This window comes from Giraffa tippelskirchi, chromosome 2 (assembly GCF_054371585.1).
Source record: "Giraffa tippelskirchi isolate mGirTip1 chromosome 2, T2T-mGirTip1v1.2.pri, whole genome shotgun sequence".
In the NCBI taxonomy this organism is placed as follows: Eukaryota; Metazoa; Chordata; class Mammalia; order Artiodactyla; family Giraffidae; genus Giraffa; species Giraffa tippelskirchi.
The window spans coordinates 60,836,011-60,859,440 of record NC_137276.1 but is presented as its reverse complement, the minus strand read 5'-3'; the positions used below and the strand labels follow the sequence as shown (position 1 = coordinate 60,859,440).

At 41.5% G+C, this 23,430-nt stretch overlaps 1 protein-coding gene across 32 annotated transcripts in view; it reads left to right on the top strand.

The window, feature by feature from the left end:
* The window catches only part of LRMDA (leucine rich melanocyte differentiation associated), a 1,316,989-nt gene that overhangs the window by 696,983 nt on the left and 596,576 nt on the right, over window positions 1-23,430 (top strand). For 5 of the 32 annotated variants that reach the window (XM_081564329.1, XM_081564336.1, XM_081564339.1 and 2 more), the window contains one exon: window positions 18,604-18,725. The exons of the other annotated variants lie outside the window; for them this stretch is intronic. In XM_081564329.1, coding sequence (XP_081420455.1) covers window positions 18,604-18,725 — 122 coding nt within the window. The remainder of the gene's footprint in view (window positions 1-18,603; window positions 18,726-23,430) is intronic. 32 annotated transcript variants of the gene reach the window in all.

Below are 23,430 nucleotides of genomic sequence, written 5' to 3'. Positions count from 1 at the left end.
CATGATGTACTCTGCATATAAGTTAAATAAGCAGGATGACAATATACAGCCTTGACATACTCCTGTGTCGATTTTGATGCTATCTAAAAAGGCATTAAACTTGTACAATAAGCTATTTTGAGAGAGAGAGAGCATATTCACATAACTTTTATTGCCATGCATTGTTATTATTCTATTTTATTAATAGTTATCATTATTAATCTCTTACTGTGTATAATATATAAATTAAAATTTACCATAGGTGTGTATTAATATATATAAGGCTCAGTAATATCTGCTGTTTCAGTCTTCACTGGGGGCCTTAGAACATATCCCCCTGCAGATAATGGAATATTGCTATAGTGAAAAGAAGCATCTTTGTCTTGTTATCCATCTTAGTGGGAAAGCATTTAGTCTCTCACAACTAAGAATGAAGTTAGCTATAGATTTTTTTTTTGTAGATTCATCAGGTTGAAGAGTTTCCTTCTCTCTCTAATTTGCTGAATTTTTTTTAATCATAAATGATGCTGTATGTTATCAAACATTTTTATATTTATTGAGGTGTCTATATACTTTAAATTCTTTAGTTTGTATATATTGAGAATTATATTGATTTTTAATGTTGAAGCAGCCTTGCATTCCCCATATACACACTATTAGGACCTGATATATTATATTTTTAACATATTGCCAGATTTTATTTGCTAATATCTTGAGAATTTTTTAATTTGTGTTCATGATGGATATTGGTCTATAGTTCTCGTTCAATATTTTCATTGGGTTTTGATGTTGACATTATGCCTTATGATGTGAGTTAAGAAATGTTGCCTCCTATTCTATTTTATGGTTGGGTTTCTATCTAATTGGTATTATTCTCTATCTACATATTTGGTAAAGTTCACTGATAAAGTTACCTGAGACTGTAGGGTTTGGTTGATTTTCTTGTCATAGTTATTGTCAAAAAATTTATAACTACACATTATTTGTTTGATTAGCATAGATCTATTCAGATTATTTTTCTCCTTTTTTGTATGGGTTTTTTTGTTTTTATGGCTAATTTTATTTCTGTGTGGCTAATTTTTGTCTTTAAAAAGATGTTAATTTCATCTAAGTTGAATTTTGAGCCTTAGTTTAGAATATTCTTTCATTATCTTTTTAATATCTTTAATATCTGTATCATTAATATCTCTATTTCCTGATATGAATAATGTGTATCTTGTCTTTTTTTATCTAGTTCTGCCTAGAGGTTTATCAGTTGTATTGATGTTTTCAAGGAGCAGGTTTAGATACTATTGACTTTTTTCATACTTTTTTAAAAAATCTACTTTACTCTTTATTATATTTTTTTACCTACTGGTTTGCATTTAATTTGCTCTTATTTTTTTGCTTTCTTAAGGTTATTAATAACCAACTTAGATTATCAGTTTGATACCTTTTTTAGTTTGTAACATATTAAGCAGTTAGTCCAATAAAGTTTCCTTTCATCGTTCTGAAAATTTTATATTTTTTTAATTTTCATTCAATTAAAATATTTTCTATATTTCATTATGACTTCCTCTTTGACTCATATGTTCTCCAGACCCATGTTTCTTAGTTTCCATATATTTAGCAATATTTATATTCATTACTGAATATTCATTCAGTTCAGTTCAGTCGCTCAGTCGTGTCCGGCTCTTTGCGACCCCATGAATCAAAGCATGCCAGGCCTCCCTGTCCATCACCAACTCCCAGAATTTACCCAAACCCATGTCCATCGAGTCAGTGATGCCATCCAACCATCTCATCCTCTGTCGTCCCCTTCTCCTCCTGCCCCCAATCCTTCCCAGCGTTAGAGTCTTTTCCAATGAGTCAACTCTTTGCATGAGGTGGCCAAAGTATTGGAGTTTCACCTTCAACATCAGTCCTTCCAATGAACACCCAGGACTGATCTCCTTTAGGATGGACTGGTTGGATCTCCTTGCAGTTCAAGGGACTCTCAAAAGTCTTCCCCAATGCCACACTTCAAAGGCATCAATTCTTCGGCGCTCAGCTTTCTTCACCGTCCAACTCTCACATCCATCCATGACTACTGGAAAAACCATAGCCTTGACTAGACGGACCTTTGTTGGCAGAATAACGTCTCTGCTTTTAAATATGCTATCAAGTTGGTCATAAACTTCCTTCCAAGGAGTAAGCGTCTTTTAATTTCATGGCTGCAATCACCATCAGCAGTGATTTTGGAGCCCAAAAAAATAAAGTCTGACACTGTTTCCACTCTTTCCCCATCTATTTCCCATGAAGTGATGGGACCAGATGCCATGATCTTAGTTTTCTGAATATTGAGCTTTAAGCCAACTTTTTCACTCTCCTCTTTCACTTTCATCAAGAGGCTCTTTAGTTCTTCTTCACTTTCTGCCAGAAGGGTGGTGTCATCTGCATATCTAAGGTTATTGATATTTCTCCCGGCAATCTTGATCCCAGCTTGTGTTTCTTCCAGCCCAGCGTTTCTCATGATGTACTCTGCATAGAAGTTAAATAAGCAGGATGACAACATACAACCTTGACGTACTCCTTTTCCTATTTGGAACCAGTCTGTTGTTCCATGTCCAGTTCTAACTGTTGCTTCCTGACCTGAATACAGGTTTCTCAAGAGACAGATCAGATGGTCTGGTATTCCCATCTCTTAAGGAATTTTCCACAGTTTATTGTGATCCACACAATCAAAGGCTTTGGCATAGTCAATAAAGCAGAAATAGATGTTTTTCTGGAACTCTCTTGCTTTTTTGATGATCCATCAGATGTTGGCAATTTAATCTCTGGTTCCTCTGCCTTTTCTAAAACCAGCTTGAACATCTGGAAGTTCACGGTTCACATATTGCTGAAGCCTGTCTTAGAGAATTTTAAGCATTACTTTACTAGCGTGTGAGATGAGTGCAACTGTGTGGTAGTTTGAGCATTTACTAGTCTATAATTTCGTATGGTTATGTAACACAGTTTGTTTGCCTTAAATTCTTTTAAATTTTTTGAGGTTTGTTTATATCTAAGAGTGTGGTTATTTTAGTAAATATTCCATGTGCATTTGGAGAGAGTATATACTTTTGCTGTTATTTCATATAGAGCTTCTTGATATCATTTAGGCCAAGTTGGTTAATGGGGCTATTTAAGTCTTCTACATCCATACTGATTTAGTCTACTTATTTTTTCAGTTTCTGAGAGGAGAGTGATGAAATCTCCATCTGTAATTGTGAATTTGTCCATTTTCCCTTTCAGTTCTATCACTTTTTGCTTCATGTATTTTGAAGCTCTGTTGAAACTCTAATGTTATAGGATTGTTATGACATCTTGGTGAATTGACCTATTTATACTAGGAATCCCTCTCTCTCTCCGTTTTTTTTTTTTTTTTTTTTTAGTATTTTATTTATTTATTTGCCATACTGTGCGGCATGCAGGATCTTAGTTCCCAGACCAGGGAATGAACCCACACACCTCCTGTAGTGAACGCATGGACTCTTCACTGCTGGACCACCAGGGAAGCCGCTGGAGTATCTCTCTTTATCTTGGTGATAGTCTTTGCTCTATAATGGGTGAGACTTGCTCAGTGATGACCCTTTCTGCAATCTCAGGAGACCTTTAATAGACTGGGTCCAGCATTGTCTCCTTTCTAGCCCACAGGGTAGGAGTCTTGATCCTTTTACTCTCTCCCCAAATATAGTGGGTCTTTATCTGTGCTCCCACATGGCAGATTTTGCTCATAACCCCAGTGATTTAAAGCTTTTGTTCCTTTAGGTGAGAAGTTATTGTGAAGAACTCTGTGTTTTTCCAGGAGCAGCATCAATATCCTTCTCTAGGCCTGTGCTCTTGAGGACAGCTGCCCTGGACTCCAATCCTGCTCCCAAGTCTTACTCTGTGAACACATATTGATGTCCCTGGAGAAAAGCAAGTGTAAACTCCCCTGCATCTGCAGCTCCCAGGAGTCTGCTTATTCTGTCCTGCTAGCCCACACTTGGATTTCCACAATCCCCTGAAAATGCCAACTTATTCTTACCCCCATGTATGGAGACCTCATCTTCCACAGTTTCCTAATAGGATGAAAGCAGTGATTTTGAGGATTGCCCAGATTTTTCTTCTTGGTGGTGTGTGAGTGATATTCTTTCCAGCTTTCTATATTCTAGGTGGTAGCTGAAAATCTTAGTAATTCATTTTTATTTTATGAAAGTATTGACCTATAATAGATTGGAAATTTAATTCAAAATAACAGCAACAATAAAAATTTTCCTCCACTACAGATTGTTTAAGAAGTACCTATCTATACCTTTCTGAACCAATTTGTATTTTTACATGCTGTAGTTATCTCACATTTATTACCTGGTAATAAACCTAGCTTTACCAAAATTCTAATATGGTAGAATTTGATGACTGCCGTCTGTACTCATCCTGCTATCTGACTCTCTAAAAATAATTTATTGAGGCGAAGTTAATATAAGATAATATTAACCATTTTAAAGTGAACAATTCAGTGGCCTTTACTACATTTGCAATGTTGTGTAGCTACCACTTCTGTCTAGTTCCAAAAATTTCAATCATTTCAAAGTTCCTTACACATTAAGCAGTTTTCTCCTATTTCCTCCTCTCCCTAGTTCCCACGATCAGCAATTTACATTCTGACTTTGTAGATTTATCTCTGGATATTTCCTATAAATTGAGTTTTATATGACTTTTCTTAACTGATTTCTTTTACTTAGCGTGATATTTTTGAAGTTCATCTACATTATTGTATATATCTATTTTATCCCTTTGTATGGCTGTCTAATATTTCACTATATATACAGTTATCCTTCTGTATTTTTAGGAGATTGATTCTAAGATCCATGGATTCTCAAGTCTCTTAAATAAAATAATGTAGTATTTTCTTGTAACTTATGCACATCTTCCTATATTCTTTAAATTATCTCTCAGTTCATTTGAGTCATGTCTGACTCTGCAACCCTATGGAATGTAGCACACCAGGCTTTCCTGTCCATCACTAACAGTTTGAGCTTGCTCAAACTCATGTCCATTGAGTCAATGCTATGTAGATAGTTGCCTGCATGGGACAAATTCAAGTTTTGTTTTCAGGAACTTTCTAGAAATTTTCTGGCCGAGTTTTTTCTATCTGTGGTTGGTTGAATCCTTATATGCAGAACCTGCAGACCTGCAGATACAGAGGGCTGATTGTATATACCAAAATTCATCAGTTCATTTATTAATGGATGTTTGAACTATTTCTATCTTTTGGCTGTTGTGAATAGCACTGCTATGAACATATGTGTATGTGTACTTTTTTGACTACCATTTCCATGTTTTGACTGTATACTTAGAAGCAGAATTTCAGGGTTATATGGTAATTCTGTGTTAAACTTTTTGAGAAATCCATTATCTCCTTTTGATCCATGTACTTTAATCATATCATTTTTTGAGTTTACATCTTTCCTAAGGGCCCCGAGATTTCATTTATTGAAACAAAAAAGGAATGGAGGTCTTCTTGACTTTTCTCGCGAGTATACTTCCCAGGTGCTCCTAGCATGATTGTTCCTGTCTCCTTTAGACCTCTAGCAATTTCCTAAGCTTCCTGCCTGGAAGACATAATGTGGCATAGTGCAGTTCAGCATGAAGAATTTGTTATTGACAGTTAGAGCTCCCTCCAAGTGTAGTAAGTTTCCCTATTATGAGCAGTGCTTCAAGGTACTCAAGTGAGGGATTCCCATCCTGCAAGTGTTGGGCTCCCTGACCTTTATCATTCTTCTGAGGTCCAGGGAGCCTTTGTTCTGTCACTGTAGATGTGGCATATAGAATCTCTGAAGCCTTTCTGGATGTAGGATTGCATGTGCAGGTTTTAAATAAGGGCAGCCTCATGGATTTAGTCTTACTCTCACATACTTCCTGAGGCTGATGAACATGTTTTCAGCCCATTTGGTTGTTACAGTACATTGCAGTGATGTGAGAGTAAGTCCAGGCCTTTTTCTCAAGTTGTTGTGGACAGTTGTATCCATCTTCTGACTCTTCAAGCCAAAATGACCATGCATTTTTCTATCAGAGCCTTAGCGGCCTCAACAGAATACAGACTGGTTATCGTCCCTTAGGCTAAAAGCTTCCTACTATCCACTTCTTACAGGTAGGGGTAAAATCTCTTCTAGATCCATCTGCCTTGTTAAAAAATGTGTTTATTTAACATCTGTTCATCACCAGAACACAAATACTATGCAGGCAGGGACCACAGCTCTTTTATCTTTCCCGGAACTTCCAGGGATGGCATTAGACTGTGTCACCTACTTTCTGTTTGCCATCCCAGGCTACCTTTGTCCTTTTTTATCTTGCTCTGTGTTCTGAAGGGTAGGCTCTGCCCTGACTCCTAGGCTCCATTGCCTTCTGGCTTCTGATTGGGTTTGGACAGTGAGCAGTACCACCCAGATCAGAAAATTGTAGGAGAGGGAAGTAGAGCTATCTCCTTTCCTGTTCCCACCTGAAGTGGATGTGTCCACCCAGGACGACAGTTGAGGTCATGCTGTCCCCTCCATATTTTTTTAGCTCTAGATCCCACATGCATCTTAGTACTGAATTTCTGCTGTTGTGATCCTCTGGCCTTGGCATCTATGTTGATTTTCTTTCTCTTGCACATGCTGCTGTAAATAAAAATCTTCCTTCCTTCCTTCCTTAAAAATATCAGGTGACCCTGCCTGCTGTTTGTTTTGTTTTGTTTTCCATGTCCCTGCTAGTGTAACAAAATAGGCTGAAGTTTTGAGTAGATGAGTGAATGGTTGAAAAGATGCCAGAAAGAGTAAGGGTCTCTCCTCCACGTGACTCCGGCACTGACTTCCCATTTCCCTGGAAGGCCCTCCGTTACCTTGCCTCCCTGCCTCCCCTCTCCTACATTCTCCCCATTCAGTCTGCTCCAACCACACTGGCTTCTTTGCTGCTTCTGTAGTGTAGAAGTCCTACCTTTGTGACTTTGCTCTAGCCATTTCTTCTGCCTGAAAGACTCTTCTCACTGATACTCATATATAGAAATTCCCTTACTTTCTCCAGGTCTTTCCTGATCTTTCCTTTTCAGCAAGACTCACCTGAACCACTCTCTTTAATACTGTAAACTACTCCCTATCAATATCACCCCAGTAGTCAATGACCCTTTTGACCCTGTTGTACTTTTTCTTTTTCCAGAGTACTTACCACTTTTAAAGAAACTACATTGAATGAATTTATTATGCTTAGTATTTGGCATTTGTCTCCCCTGCTAGAATTTGAGCTCCACAAACAAAGGAGTTTTGATATATATACCTTACCACAGATGTATCCTAACCCTGGAATAGTGCCAAGTTCATAGTAAGTACCTAATAGGTTGAATAGTGGCCTCCCCAAAGATATGTCCAGCTAGGACCTGTGAATGTGACCTTATTTGGAAAATGAGTCTTTGCAGAGGTAATTCAGAAGTCCCAAGATGAAATTATCCTGAAGTAGGTTGGGCCTTAAATTCAGCAATAGGTTCTTACAATGTAAGAGAAGGGGAAATAGACACAGAGACGCAGGGAAGAAGCTTGGGAAGGAGGAGGCAGACACTGGAGTGATGTGGCCCCAAGTCGGTAAATACCTGTACCATGAGAACCTGGAAGAAGCAGGGAAGGATTCTCTCCTAGAGCTATTGGAATGTGGAGTGTGACTCTTGATACCTTGATTTCTGGCTTCTGGCTTTCAGAACTGTTATGGAATAAATTTTTGATGTTTTAAGCCACCAGATTTGTAGTGAGTTTTTAAAGTAGCCTTAGGAAACTAATACAGTGCCTAATAAGCGTTTATTGAATGAAAAACTGAGAGAGTGAATACAAGCCTTGTTGACATTGCCATGACCTCCATTTTAAATAATGCTTCTGCTTTCAATAGTTATCAGTGCCTATGAATGAATGTGAACAAACCTGACATTTTAAGAGGTATTTCAGTTTTGTGTATGATCCACTTTTACAGTACAAACCTAAGCTCTTGAATATTTTCACCCACTATACTTAAAAGCTTAAGGTCTTACTTAGTTCCCCACATAATCGTTTTCCATCTCAACCCATCAATAGTGTGCTGAGAGTGAATTCACAAACTATTCGTTCTTCAGGCAGAGGATGAGAACCCCTATTTGTCTCTAGCCGTAAAATATCCCTGTGTCATTTCCCCATTTCCATCCTGAGTCCCTCCTGCTGTCCTTAAGCTAATTCTCGGTTATTGTATCTTCGGAGGAGCACGTCACAAGCTACTATGTGATCACCCCTTGTAACTTGACAAGGGTTATTTAGTCTCCCCCAGGCCCACTCTTGGTGCGTGCTGGGCTTATGATGCAGTGTGGTACTAACTATCAGCTCCTTGTAGGAGATGGAAGGTAAATCAAATTGAAAACACCCTTCCTGTGTCGTGCATCTTCCAAATGTCCTCGGGTCTCTATTACATCTTCTGGAGGCTGCCAGATTCTCTGCAGGACAAGAGGAAGCTGGAGAAGCTTCTCGGTAGCGACAGAAGGTGCCATTAGCAGAAATACATCATCTCCCAGTGGTGTTAGTAACAGCATAGTCCTGCTTATGTCCATCCTTTTGCCAGAGTGAGAAGAGAGTCCTCAGAGGCAGAGACTGCTAGTAACAGAGTCTCCATCATTCTAAAATATCCCCCTGGTATCCCAGAGCAGCATTTCTGCCCAGACGAAGTCTGAACTTCAGAGAGCTTATTTCAAGCGTTGTTTGTTCACAAGAGCTCATTGCTTCCCAGATTCTGGGGCTTTTCTAAACTGGAGGTGCAGGGGGTTAGGTTAGAAGCCCACACGTGGTTAATCAGCTGCCTTGGCTGGGCTGAATCAACCCTTCCAGGTGTTGCTTGTTAGACCTCTTCAAAGGCACCTTCTTAGCTTAGATTTGGGGTTCTCAAACTGTAGCTTGCAGGGATTGTTAAAACGGTATTCTGACCCCCACTCCCACAGTTTCTAATTTGGGTCTGGAATGGGCCCAGGAATTTGCATCCTGACAAGCGCCAGGTGGTGCTGAGATTGCTGACCCAGGGGCCATAGTGTGAGAGCCAAGGGCTTGGATGCTGAGAGATGCTGTTCTTGTGCCTTGTGCTACCCAGTCATCGCCTTGCTCATCCCATCAGGCAGTGGGGCCTTTGGAGGTTGGACAGGGACCTGTTTGTAGAATGCAGTGAATGCACCTCTTGATTGTTTACATCTTGTCTGTTCTGATCACCTCAGTCTCCCCTGAGAGTGGAGACCTTCCTGCATGACCCTAGTTCTCCCTGGTGTCTGTCAACACTGTTTCCTTCCCTGGGCCCTTCAGCTGTGGGTGGTCACAGCTCCCCTCTTCCTGGTCTCTAGATCCCTCCACATGCTGGCACTTCCTCTCACCCTGTGCTTTCAAGTGTCCTTTCTTTAATGTTTCTTCATTTGAGCCACTTGTATTAAATTCTGGTTCTTGCAAGGACCTGGTCCTAGAATATTTCTCCCCTCAGGGAAAAAGAGTCTTTTCTAGGCAGAGACCTAGCCAGAATCACTGTCTTTATCCCAAGAGCAGTCTTGTCACCAAAGTATAAGGTAGAATTACTACTAAGTCTAAAAGAAATTGGAGAAATAAGAAATTTATACCAAATGGAAATATGGCAGGTTTATCACTGCTTATTTCAAGCTTGGGGAAATACAAGCCTCTAAATATCTTGTCACCAGAGCCAGGGTAGGGAGATCGCTTGCTTGCTGTCTGGACAAGTGTTTTTCAGTAATGGGGTCTCTGACCCAGGTGATGGATCAACAAATCTGTCATCAGCAAGTTATTGGGGTACCTCGGGCCCAACCCACGGTGCCACCATGACTGAACTAGATATGGTCTCTGGAGGTGAGATTGTGGGTGATTTCATTTCTACATTATGTATGTTTATAATATAAAGCAACCACCAGTCATCATATCAGAAAACCAGAAAACTATCTGGAAAACAAGATACTTGGGTAAACAGATCCGTGTTACATTTGGGTGTGCATGTGATATTTGTGTATACATGTACACATGCTTACCTGCACATAAAAAAAACGAGAGAAAAGAGTGGAAGGAAAATTACCCAGATGTTAATCATGGACTTCCCAGGTGGCTCAGTGATAAAGAATCTGCCTGCCAAACAGGAGACATGGATTTGATCCTTGGGTCAGGAAGTTCCCCTGGAGAAGGAAATGGCAACCCACTCTAGTATTCTGGTCTGGGAAATCCTATGGACAGAGGAGCCTGGCTACAGTCCATGGGGTTGCACAGAGTCAAGCACGATTGAAGGGACTTCCCACTCACACATGCATGCACGCATTAGGGAAAAAGTGTTAAGTGTGGTATAGGAAATACAGCTCAATGCCCTGCCTTCTGCTTAGCACCAATGCAAGTCCTACTTAACCTGCCACACAGTTTACTTTCTACCTCCTCCAAAAGCTTTTTTAGACCAATCCTTTCCCTCTAAATCTTAGAAAGCACTCTTGCTGAGTTAGTGTTCTTATTTCAAGTATTTATGTCTTAATATTTCAGTTGCTGTATGAATTATGTCAAGATATCAGTTATGCTTTTTACTTTCTGTCTGTTTCCCACAAGGTCAAGTATAGATGATGCTTGTATAGTACAAGTATAGTATATACACATTGTAGGTACTTGTTGGTCAATGGACAGCATGTTCCTGAAAGGACAGGGAAGATATGAAAATGGGAAAAACAGATCTAAATGCCATCTGCTTGTCCAGATACCAGCACATCCTAACTCACCTTGGCTGTGGCCCTCCCTCAGCAACAGGTCAGGTCCTCCAGTTCACTGTTGGTTCTATGAGTCCTTAGGACACATTCTAAGCTACCAGTGGGTCTGGCCATTAACTGTCTCTTTTGCCTCTCCTTCCAAAACGCTGACCACTTTTCATGAAGTCTGAGTAAGATTTTGCACGACTTTAACAGTGTCAGTGGTGAGGCTTTCATCCTTGGATACCTTTAAGTCTGCTGATAAAAGAAATGTTCATTCCATCCTCTAGAGAAATCTCTTGCAGGAACATACAGCAAAATCAATCAAGTCTTCCTTCTATCTAAGGAAGGACACCATCAGTTGCTTCCCCCTCTGGTGGATGCAGAGTCATTTTTTCCTTCTTTATCTTATGTAGTCAAGCTGTCCCTTACAACCCAATCTTTCTCATCAGATTTCTCTTAGTTCTCTTCTTTAAACAAACAACTACTCTACCTGTGGCCATCTACAGGGCCTGTCTCTTCTCTCTTCAGTGTTGGAGTTTTCAAAAGATTTGCCTCTTCTCACAGTCTCCATTTCTATACCTTCAACTTATTCAGTAACTAACTGCATTCTATATCAGTGTAGTTTTTGAATCCGTTACTCTGCAACTCTGTCTATCAGATAGACAGATCTGATAGAGTGCCTGATGAACTATGGAAGAAGGTTTGTGACATTGTACAGGAGACAGGGATCAAGACCATCCGCAAGAAAAAGAAATGCAAAAAAGCAAAATGGCTGTCTGATGAGGCCTTACAAATAGCCATGAAAAGAAGAGAAGTGAAAAACAAAGGAGAAAAGGAAAGATATACCCATTTGAATGCAGAGTTCCAAAGAATAGCAAGGAGAGATAAGAAAGCCTTCCTCAGTGATCAGTGCAAAGAAATAGAGGAAAACAATAGAATGGGAAAGACTAGAGATCTCTTCAAAGAAATTAGAGATACCAAGGGAACATTTCATGCAAAGATGGGCTCGATAAAGGACAGAAATGGTATGGACCGCACAGAAGCAGAAGATATTAAGAAGAGATGGCAAGAATACACAGAAGAACTGTACAAAAAAGATCTTCATGGCCCAGATAATCATGATGGTGTGATCACTCACCTAGAGCCAGACATCCTGGAATGCGAAGTCAAGTGGGCCTTAGAAAGCATCACTGCAAACAAAGCTAGTGGAGGTGATGGAATTCTAGTTGAGCTATTTCAAATCCTAAAAGATGATGCTGTGAAAGTGCTGCACTCAATATGCCAGCAAATTTGGAAAACTCAGCAGTGGCCACAGGACTGGAAAAGGTGAGTTTTCATTCCAATCCCAAAGAAAGGCAATGCCAAAGAATGCTCAAACTACCACACAATTGCACTCATCTCACAGGCTAGCAAAGTAATGCTCCAAATTCTCCAAGCCAGGCTCCAATAGTATGTGAACCGTGAACTTCCAGATGTTCAAGCTGGATTTAGAAAAGGCAGAGGAACCAGAGATCAAATTGCCATCATCCACTGGATCATTGAAAAAGCAAAAGAGTTCCAGAAAAACATCTGTTTCTGCTTTATTGACTATGCCAACGCCTTTGACTATGTAGATCACAACAAACCATGGAAAATTCTAAAAGAGATGGGGATATCAGACCACCTGACCTGCCTCTTGAGAAATCTGTATCCAGGTCAGGAAGCAACAGTTAGAACTGGACATGGAACAACAGACTGGTTCCAAACAGGGAAAGGAGTACATCAAGGCTGTATTTTGTCACCCTGCTTATTTAACTTATATTCAGAGTACATCATGAGAAATGCTGGGCTAGATGAAGCGCAAGCTGGAATCAAGATTGCTGGGAGAAATACCAATAACCTCAGATATGCAGATGACACCACCCTTATGGCAGAAAGTGAAGAACTGAAGACACTCTTGATGAAAGTGAAAGAGGAGAGTGAAAAAATTGGCTTAAAACTCAACATTCAGAAAACTAAGATCATAGCATCCGGTCCCATCGCTTCATGGCAAATAGCTGGGGAAACAGTGGAAACAGTGTCAGACTTTATTTTTAGGGGGCTCCAAAATCACTGCAGATGATGAGTGCAGCCATGAAATTAAAAGACACTTACTCCTTGGGAAAGGAGGAAAGTTATGACCAACCTAGACAGCTTATTAAAAAGCACAGACATTAGTTTGCCAACCAAGGTCCATCTAGTTAAGGCTATGGTTTTTCCAGTAGTCATGTATGGATGTGAGAGTTGGACGGTGAAGAAAGCAGAGCGCTGAAGAATTGATGCTTTTGAACTGTGGTGTTGGAGAAGACTCTTGAGAGTCCCTTGGACTGCAAGGAGATCCAACCAGTCCATCCTAAAGGAGATCAGTCCTGAGCGTTCATTGGAAGGACTGATGCTGAAGCTGAAACTCCAATACTTTGGCCACCTAATGCAAAGAACTGACTCGTTTGAAAAGACCCTGATGTTGGGAAAGATTGAAGGTGGGAGGAGAAGGGGGCGACACTGGATGAGATGGTAGGATGGCATCACTGACTCAATGGACATGAGTTCGGGTAAACTCCGGGGATGGTGATGGACAGGGAGGCCTGGCATGCTGCAGTCCATTGTGTTGCAAAGAATTGGACATGACTGAGTGACTAAACTGAACTGAACTCTCAACTAGTTTAATTCCCAGTGACCTCCAAGTGACTAAATTCAAGGGAACTTTTAGTGTGTATCTTGCTTGACTTTTTAGCAGTAGTAAAATCTATTACACCTTCTTTTTGAAACATAGTTTTTCCTTGGATTTTCTGATCCATGTGTTTTTTTGACTACTTCCCTGGACATTCTTACACCATCTCTTACAAGTTCATATACATTCACCTAGCGAATAAATGTTGAAATTTATTAGCCCTCTTACCAACTCTCCAGTTACATCTCACACCATCTACATCCCTCACCCACACTCCCAGACCTTCACACAATGCCACATATACATACATGCTCACCTCCTTTTTAGTTTCTCTAAAATGCTAGTCTCCATCCTACCATAAGCCTTTGCCAATGCTATTCCTTCTGCCTAAAAGCAGTTGGCATTCCCTCACTTAGTAATCTTGTTAGTTTTGTCATTTTCCTCCTCCTGTTCTCAGCACACAATATTACTTCCCCAGGGATGCCTTCTTCCAAGACCAGCTCTTGCTTTTTTTTCAAGGTCCTTAAAACAGCATATACCTCTTCTTCCTAGCCCTTCTTGACTTTTCAATTTAACATGTATGTCTACATGTATTTTTTTGCCTATCCATTTCCTTAAATCATCTTTAAGCTCCTCAGGACAAGGGCCATAACATTATTTTTGTTCATCATTATATTTTCAGCACCCAGCATAGTGCTTCAACCACAGTAGGTACACATATTTAGCAGATGATTAGAAGACTTTGTGAGAGGACGATGAAATCAAGTAAGGCCACAGAAACGTCATGGAGGGCACCACCACACCTAGATGTTCCAACCTCAGTCCATCAAGTCAGAACCAAGAAAGTTCATTTGAAAGTCATGATTCAGACTTCCAGCATAAATTATATGCAGTTGTGCAAACATGTCAAAGTTTAGTAAATTGAATTTGTTGAATGTAAATAACTTTTGACCAAAATAATAACACAGCTTTAGAAAAAGACATTAGGCACCCACTTTTGAAGAGTTTGTATAATTTAACACGCAAGAAAACTTTACTGTAATTATATGCAGATGTATACAAAGGATAAATGTTATTTACTTGTTCCAACCTCCATAAAATAAACCTCCAACTAGGCTGAATCTTTCCGCATTAATCCTAATTTAGAAACCGCTCCCACCAAGGTGGTGGGGGCTCCATGAGCCCCTCATCTTTTCCTTGTGTCAAAATTAGCCATTTAAATTAGAACCATGTTAGAAGCGTTGGTGATACCAACGTCATGGCCCCAGTGTGGGGAGCACTTAAAAGTGGCCACCTGAAGTTGATTAAACCCTTACCTGTCAAACCCAGTATGGTTATGTTGGAAAATCTTTAATGTAATTAAGAGAAGCACATTATGGGAGGTCAAGTGACTTGCTTTTTGAATTCCACTTCTAATCTGTCATCAAATGGATTGGAAATTGTCGCTGGGGGTAGTTAATGAAAGCTGCATGAGCAAGCTGGGGAAGAGAGGGGTGGGGGACTGGCAGGCAGGAGGGCCAGATGGGGGCTCTATCTCCTGGTAGTCATGAGGACTGGGGCTGGGGGAGACCCACCGAGCACCCTACCCCTCAGGAGGCTCTGGGTGGGAGGCTCACTCAGCACCTGTCTCTTAGCACACTGAGAAGCAGGATAAGGGGAGGGGCTGTCTGCACAGCTCCTTGCTTATCATTAAGTGAGATCTGGGGCCTGGACGTCAGTGGCCTGGGCAGAGTGGAGCCGGCGCCGCCCTTGTCACCCTTCACTCACAGCCGTCTGATCTTCATCAGCCTTTAGCTCACCTCTTGTGCTGATCCGCCAAAGAACGGCGGGGTGCTTCCACCCGGGGCCTCTGACTCCAGGCTCCTCACAGGTCCACAGCCTTGAGCATATTGGGTCTGGGGAAGAAACTCAGCATTGCCCCAAGTTTCTTCCTGAGTGTGTGGGTTCCTGGCCCACTAAACCCATCTCTCAGTGCATTGGGTGTGTTTGGGCTCCAGGGATCCTGTGCATCTTAATGCCAGAATGCTGCCTTTTAGAGATGAAATTACTTAATGCTTTGCTGTGTATTTTTGCCTGAGGGTGCTGTTGACAGAAGGCAGAGTTTTTCTGCTCTGGTTGCTGTCCCCTCTTGCTTTTGTGCATCACATCTGTGTACATTAGCGGAGGTATCTGTGTTTGAAAAAGGATTACCTCCGTCAAAATGTTGCCACTTAAGATTTGCCCCCTTCCTCGGAGATTGACATGAGAACAAGCACCGCACTGCATCTTCACAGGGTATTGGCATGAGGAACTTTCCAGACCAGATAGGCTTTCCCCCTTGGCTCTCTTCCTAGCTTGAGTATGGCCAGAATGCATCAGTGTTGAGAGAAGAGTTTTGATCTTCAAGTTTGGAAATATTTTCAATGCTCTATGGAAAAGATTGAATGTCTCCTGTGTGTGGTGGTCCTTAGGACTTATTTAGAACAGAATAGACAATCCAGGCAGAGATGAAATACACAGCCAAGATTCAGAAGCATCTAAGGGTCTTAGAAGAGCCAAGATTTGCCCAGGGTCTTAAGAAAGGTCCAGGGTTTTAAAAAGGGTCCAGCGTCTCCTGTTATTAGAACTGTGTGGAGAGGTGGCAGATATAGTTGAAGGAAGGGATGCAGAAGGATGAGGCATTTATTAAGAGGGTCTCTAGGTAATTCTTCTTCTTCATCAGGCTTGAATTTCCTTGGTTTAGAGAATTTTTAGTCATTGTCCCATGTGAAAAGTGGAAGAGTTAAATGGGAGGGGAGAAGATGAGACAGAAAATAAATCAACCTGGAAGTAGTTTCAAATAAGAGCAGAGCATGGGTGAAAGTCATTTTCCAAGGGTCCTCTCTCTCTGCTGTGTTGCTTTTTTTGACCAATAAAGAGCCCCCTTTCTTATCTCCTGCTCACCCCCATTTTTCATCCACAACAGAAAGGGCAGTGTTTCTAGAAAGGGAGGTATGTCTCCAGGTAAAAGCTGTCCCAAGGCAGTGGCAAGAGAAGCTGCAGTGCTCAGCTTCCTCTGGATACTGTGTTTACCTCCTGGTCACAAGTTCACAGGTAAAAGGGAAAAGTTACCCTACCCTGGGCTCCTCTTCCAGAGAAGCTGTCTGCTCACCATGGCAACCTCTTCCTGGGGTCTCAGTTGTCAGCAGCGGGGTGCAGAGTTCACAGAACTCAGCATTGTGCCCTCCTCTCTCCATGTCTTTTTCTTTTTTGAAGGGATCGAGGCTGGTTTGCAGCACTATTTAAAGCAAAGATGCCAAATGAAAAGTTCCTCGTTTTAAGTTGGTTCTTATACAAAGCTGCTTTGTGGTTTTTTTCGGCCTGTCAGACTTGTCAGGCCTAGTAAGAAAAAGTATATTGTTTCCAGCACTTGGATTCCTTTCTCCCTGACATCTGCCACTCTGTAAAGATGATAAATTCCTGCCTCATTAGCCAAGGGTGTGGGATTACAGGCTGACAACACATTAATCACCAGCCTCTGTGGCAGGCTGACTAGCAATAGGCATTGTTAACAAAACTTTTCTAATATGTCACTCTTCTCTATGACAGCCTGTAATCAATCATTGTGATTGACGGCGCTGATAGATTACACTATTTATACTTTGTGTAATGAAAGATAGTGTTTCCACCTACTGTCATTTCTGGGCAAGTGGTGGAGGATCAGTGAATAGAAAACAAACATAACAACAGGGCAAGCCCTCATCATCCCCAAAATATCCACAAAAATACCGCACCTTCCCAAGTCCCAAGTCTGGCAGCGAGAGAGGAAGCAGGATGGCATTGGGGTGGTTATTCTTGGGTTAAGGGTAGTGGCGGAGGCACCTGGAAAGAAAGAGGTGTTTTGGCTTTTCTCAGGGAGCTCTCTCTGCAGCGTGTGCACTGTCAGGTATTGATAGTACAAGATTACACAGGTAGAAGGCTCCCCCAGCAGTCCCTCTCCTCGCCCTCGGCAGCTTACGTGTGTACAGCTGAGCCTTCAGCCCCTCCTCCCCTGCCAGATGAGAGATGATTTAGATGTTGATAAAATATTTGTTCTTTCTTGGCTCTGAGGGCAAATATTATCCTTGTTTCCCATAATCGTGCAGCACTGCAAAAGTCAACAGCTCCCGGAGCAAGTACAAAACCAGCGCTCGGAGAGCAGCCCTTTGCCCAGGGCCTTTGCCGGGACTTGCTTTTCCCCTTTGAAGCCCCCAGAATTGCAAACAGGATAAGAATGAATCAGCTGAGCTAAAATGTATTCTGATTCTCACATACAGGGTATTTTTGGAGGGTCCTTTCAGTAATTTTTGTTTTGTCAAAGAACTTGTCAAATTTACAGGCTATTTTTGACTTCCTAATATAATTTCCATAGAGTGGCAAGTGGGTGTGATCCTGGGCTGGTATCTTCGGAGGCGAGTGCCTTTCCCCATGGGGCAGCCACACTCCAGCCAACTGTGCCACCCATGCTTATTTTAATCATTTTTTAAATGATTGTTTTATTTAATTTTCCTTGCTCTTGGTTAAATACAGGAAAATTCTCCATTATTAGTTCTTTAGGGTTCACAGATGTGAATTGTCATCTTTCTCCTCGGTACAAGCCTAAGTCTGTGATTTTCAGGCCTCTCATTAAATGGATTTCTGGTCTCTCCCTTTTTCTTTCTCTCAGCCTATTCTGTGGATTGGGAGGCAGAGAGGGGAGAATAGAAAGGAAACGAGGACTTATCCCCCCTTCCTGCATGTTGTGGCATTGGTAGGCATTCAACACTTCAAGGTGCCCTGCCAGTTGGCAAGGCAAAAGGAACCTGAGAGGGACCCTGAGTGAAACTGCTCTGGAGGGGAATGAGTAGGAGGAGGAGCGGGGAGCCAGCAGAGCTAAACTTTAATCTCTCTGTGAAGTTTGAGTGAGCCCAGGATGATTAATGAGAGAGCAGACCATCTGATTAAGCCCCTCCGTGTCATAGGACATGATTAGTAGGTGACAGAGACGGTAACAGTATCCAGCCAAACCCTTGTTTCTTTCACGGCTCCGGCTGTTATATGATTAATGTCCCCAAGGGCTATCTCAGGGTCAGGCAGGGGAACCTGTCAGAACAGGTGGAAGTGACAAAATGGGCAGAAACTCCTTAGGGGGGACGGGAGTGGTGAGGGGGAGAATGGAGGGGGGCAGGGTGGCCAGATGGAGCCGGCGACCTTTCTCTGATCCGAGCAGGCTCGGGGAGCATCATGGGAATGGAAACGAGGAAGAATCACAAAACTGCAGATGTTTCCCAGGTTCTGGATGCAGCAAGCACTGCTGCCAGCTTGGATGTGCAGAAAGCATAGTGTGACATGGTGAGTTATCACTCATCGTTTATGTGCTGGGATGGGATAAGATGGGGCTGCTGTGGGCCCTGAGAGTATTAATGTGAGATGCCCATATGTGTGCCTTGTAAGCCTGTGTGTACCTTCAGATGTACCAGAACAAGGGCTCCACTCTGCTGTGGGGATTAAGTACAAATCAAACAGAGCTGATATTTCAGTTCACTGCTTTTAAGAGCCAAAGCACATAAACTATCCTTGAATGTTCTACTTAGAAAAGATAAGTATAGAAGATGAGAATGGATTCAAAGAATTATACCTTTTTAGATCTAAAATGTAGGAATTTTTAAAAATTCAGGTAACCCAGGTTACAGGTGAGAAAACTGAGGCTTGACGAAGGTAAGTGACTTGAGCAGTGGCAGTCAGGACTAGAAGCCCAGTTTTCCTATTCCTAGTTTCATGTAATAAGCCCTTGATAAATCTGTTGATAAGAAGTCTCAGGCCTTTTTATTAGATGTGAGTTTCCAAGCAAGATTTTGATCTTCACTTCCCTTATATTCCTCACCCTCCTTTCCCAGAAGCACTGTGACCTCCAGGTCTAAGGTTCAAACCCCATTTGAAGTGAGGTTCAACTGAGGTTCAAGTGAGGACTCGTTGAGTCCCCTTGGGGCAGACAGTCTTCCCAGACGGCATCTTTGAGAGAAGACTGTGCTGATATGGCAGCCATTTTGATTGACAATGTTCCTGAGGGGGACCATTTTGACATGAAAGAGAACCTGGATTTGTTGAGGTTCACCTAGCAAGTACAGCTTTTCTCTTTCCATCTTTGATGCTCTGTCCGTTACCCACATTTGAGAGCCATTCCAGGGCTGTAACTGGGGCTGATAAAACCTTTCAGCCATTTTCTAGGGGGCTCTTGAGCTGGCAGCATCCCTCTCTGCTCTACATGTCTATCTGATAACTCTTGCTCTTATGTTCACCCAGCAATAATAACTGGGTTACCGCCTTTCAGCATAGTTTTGTCCATACAAACTTACCAGGCCGAGATGGTCTTCAGTGAGCCACAAACTTAGTAGCAAAGCCAAGTTCAGTGTTATGATCACAAAGGACAGAGATGGAAGAACGGAAACTGTATTGGATTATGTTAGCAAGAGAATAGGTTGGATGAGACTCAACCAAGGCATGTTAATGCTTCATTCTCCCCAAAAGTTGTTTATCATGTGGCATTTTATGTGAACTACTCTTTAAGGGTGAATGAAGTATAAAGGACACTAAAATTGTCCCAGGGCAGCATTATAGAACAGATGGCTTGGAGAGAAAACCCTCCTAGAGAGGACTTCTCCTCTGGTCAGGGGATCGATTATGGATGAGTAAATTATTCATTTTAGAATTCTGGTGTATTTTCATTTGTGCCACACATTTAACCCAGGTAAAATACAGCCTTCCCAGGCCAAGTAGAGAGTGAACTGGAGTTAAAAGCACAGTCATTTGAATTTGGGTCTTGTGGTCTTTAAGGGGATCATAAAGAGGATTGAGTCACTTCCCTGGTTAAAGGAAAACATCTAGTATCAAATTCTTCTATGAACTGATGGAAAGGTTTGAGAAAACTTTGGCAGACTTGGCATGAGGCGTCTAGCCCTTGCTGTAGCATGCAGCACACTGGGAGGAGTTATATTGTGATGTGATGGTGATGGGAGGGGAGAGGCCCATTATATTACAGGGTAAATCAGTAACCTTGTGGATCATGCAGCCATTGAATCTTTCTCCTCTTATGAAATAGGTTTAGTTGCCAAAAATCATACCTCTCCTGAGCTACAAAAAGAACCCATATTGTCAAAATGTTGACCCATTCTCAGTGTGCACTGCTTTATGTTGGAGAATTTATAGGGGGGCCATGGTGCTGTGGAAGAGACCCAGACTTTGCTATTGGTAGACACCAAAAGTAGTTTAGGGTCTTAACCATGATTCAGTGGTCAAGTTTAGGAATCATGTTATGAACAAGGCCATGAACAAATGTTTACCAGTGATTAAGAACTGAAGCTTGTGAATGATGTACATTCATCTAAATTAGAGCAGATTCACATTTCCTCCTTTCCTTTATAATTTCTCAAGCTAAGGAGAAAGGGATATTATTAGTTACTTCAGGGGTGTGGCATCTCACCTTCAGTGACCTCCTGGCAGTGGGCTGGGCTCGATGAAATAATCCTCCACGTGTTTTGGCAGAGAAATATTTGAGATCTATGTTATTAGGTTGTACTGCTGCTGCTGCTGCTAACTCGCTTCAGTCGTGTCTGACTCTGTGCGACCCCATAGACAGCAGCCTACCAGGCTCCGCCGTCCCTGGGATTCTCCAGGCAAGAACACTGGAGTGGGTTGCCATTTCCTTCTCCAATGCATGAAAGTGAAAAGTGAAAGTGAAGTCGCTCAGTCGTGTCCGACTCTTAGCGACCCCATGGACTGCAGCCTAACAGGCTCCTCTGTCCATGGGAATTTCCAGGCAAGAGTACTGGAGTGGGGTGCCATTGCCTTCTCCTAGGTTGTACTACACTAATGATATTACCCAACCAGAAAGTGTGACAATTAGTTTAATGAAGAACAACAATTATTGTGGATGGTAGATATTTCTTTACTTAACGGCAAAGATGAGCAATATTTGAAATTCAGGAAATGGCAACCTCTCTTCATTTGAGGCTAGCACAAATAATAATATTTTGCCTTTTCACAGAGGATGAGAACAAATGAAAAATTTAGCATATTATCACCTTGCAAAATTGACAGTTCTCCAGCCTGATCACCCTGGACTCGCAGTCCCAGGATGCCAAACTCTCTTATCTCCTTTTTGATGGAAAAATGTCACAATTTCCTTTTCCATCCTCTTATTTGTTTTTTGGGAGATTTTTCTGAAAATGACTCCTTTCTATGCGTGACCATTTAAAGAAACCAGACCAGAAAAATCATACTAAGTAACACTTTTTTTATTGAGCATTTTTCTTTATGCAGTTTGAAACTGGAGGCAAATGAAGGCCTCCCTAGTGCCCTGGTAGCTGCAGCCCCTCTTTTAGCATTTTTTCAAAGGGCACAGGCCAATCTGCCCATAATGAGCTTGGAAAGTGAGGATGAAGTTCCTGATAATATGACACAAATTTCTTTACTTTTGCTCCTTATTTCATCTTAATTAGTCCCTGTAGAAAGGATTGATTTTTGAGAGGCTTGTAGTGAACATCTGTTGGTATTCCTGGGGTCATTCTTAGTCTGTCCTGTGTTTGACATTTCTTGTAAAAGAGGAGGCATTTGTTCATATTGACATTAGCTGCCTCTGTATCTCTCGGTGGTACAGATGGTCTGTGAATAAAGACATCAAGCTAATAGGCAAGATGACAAGCTTCAATAGAGCTGGGGCTCCTCACACTTAAATGGCAGGGCAGCATAGATTGCTTCTGCTGCCGAGGCTGGGGTCTGTGGGTAGCAAAGCATATGGAATAAGTTAAAAATGAAGAAGGATCCTGGGAAATGACAAGAAATCTCTCTCTAAGACTATAAGGGGTTTTATTATTGTTATTGGTCTATGCAGTATGTCAAGCTTCCAAGGCATGCAGAGCCAGGAAAAAAAGGCAGAAACTGGATTTTCTGCTGGTCCTTCTCCCATACATTTCTGTCCTGTGAATTGGCCATGCAGATCCTAACGGAGGTTTGCAGATCTCAAAAGGGGTCTATTCTTACTTTTTGGTGAAGTATGTTGATGATCCTGTTTCTATCAGAGGAAAGCTACTCTCAAATCAAGAGGCTAAATTTTTGTTCTCCCATGAAACCATATTTTCCCAGAGGACCTCCAGGAAATCAGCACTCTGGAACCTTATAATTCTGTTCATTCCAGAGGTTCTGGGCTTTCTCCCAAATGCATATCCTAGTTTATTATGATAATCCATCATGGCTTTGGCATATGTATATTCATCTCTGTTTATTTAAGTTCATTTATATTTTAATCATGAACTACTTATTAGGACAAAGAAGTTTTTCTGTTGACTCTTGCCAGTGTAAAACACCTTAGGTCTTAAGGGCAGCCTCTTTGCTCATGTTGGGTAGACAGGACCCCCATTGGTCCAGGTTTCTTTATCAGCCTCTTTTTCATCCTTTCAGCTTCTATCTTCTCAGATGCTGAGATCCTGATCTTTTCTATCTGTTCTCATTATATTAGCCTCCATGGACCCAATTGCATGAGTAGCTTTTCTTGTCTTCTCTTGGACTACCTTTAGTTCTGTTACATGTTCTTTATTTTCCATTTGTACATGGGTGACATGTCTGCATGTTTGCGTTGCTTTTTAATCTTGATATCCTCCCGTGTTTCATGGATGATTTGAGGTAGCTTGTAAGCACAGAAACTGTAAAACAAAAGAAAAACAGGACCTTACCAGGGCAAGATAAAATATTAAAAGGGGGATGATTGCAGAGGAAATGAGCTGCTACAGTGCAAAGATCCAAACTGTACATGCTGTTTCTAATAGATTGGTGTAGATTAGGATTATTTTGTACTCATGCATACCAAAGACTTGAATCAGGACCAGTACCTTTATGTGAAAAGGGAAATCTTAACTATGGAACTTGATAGGTAAATAAAAATACAGTTATTGCTTATCTGATTGTTCTTTATTTTATACACTGGTTGGATTGAGATTTAAATATATGTCCCCCTCCCCTCTCACACATAGGATCTTAATTTGTCAACTCAAGTGAATGAATT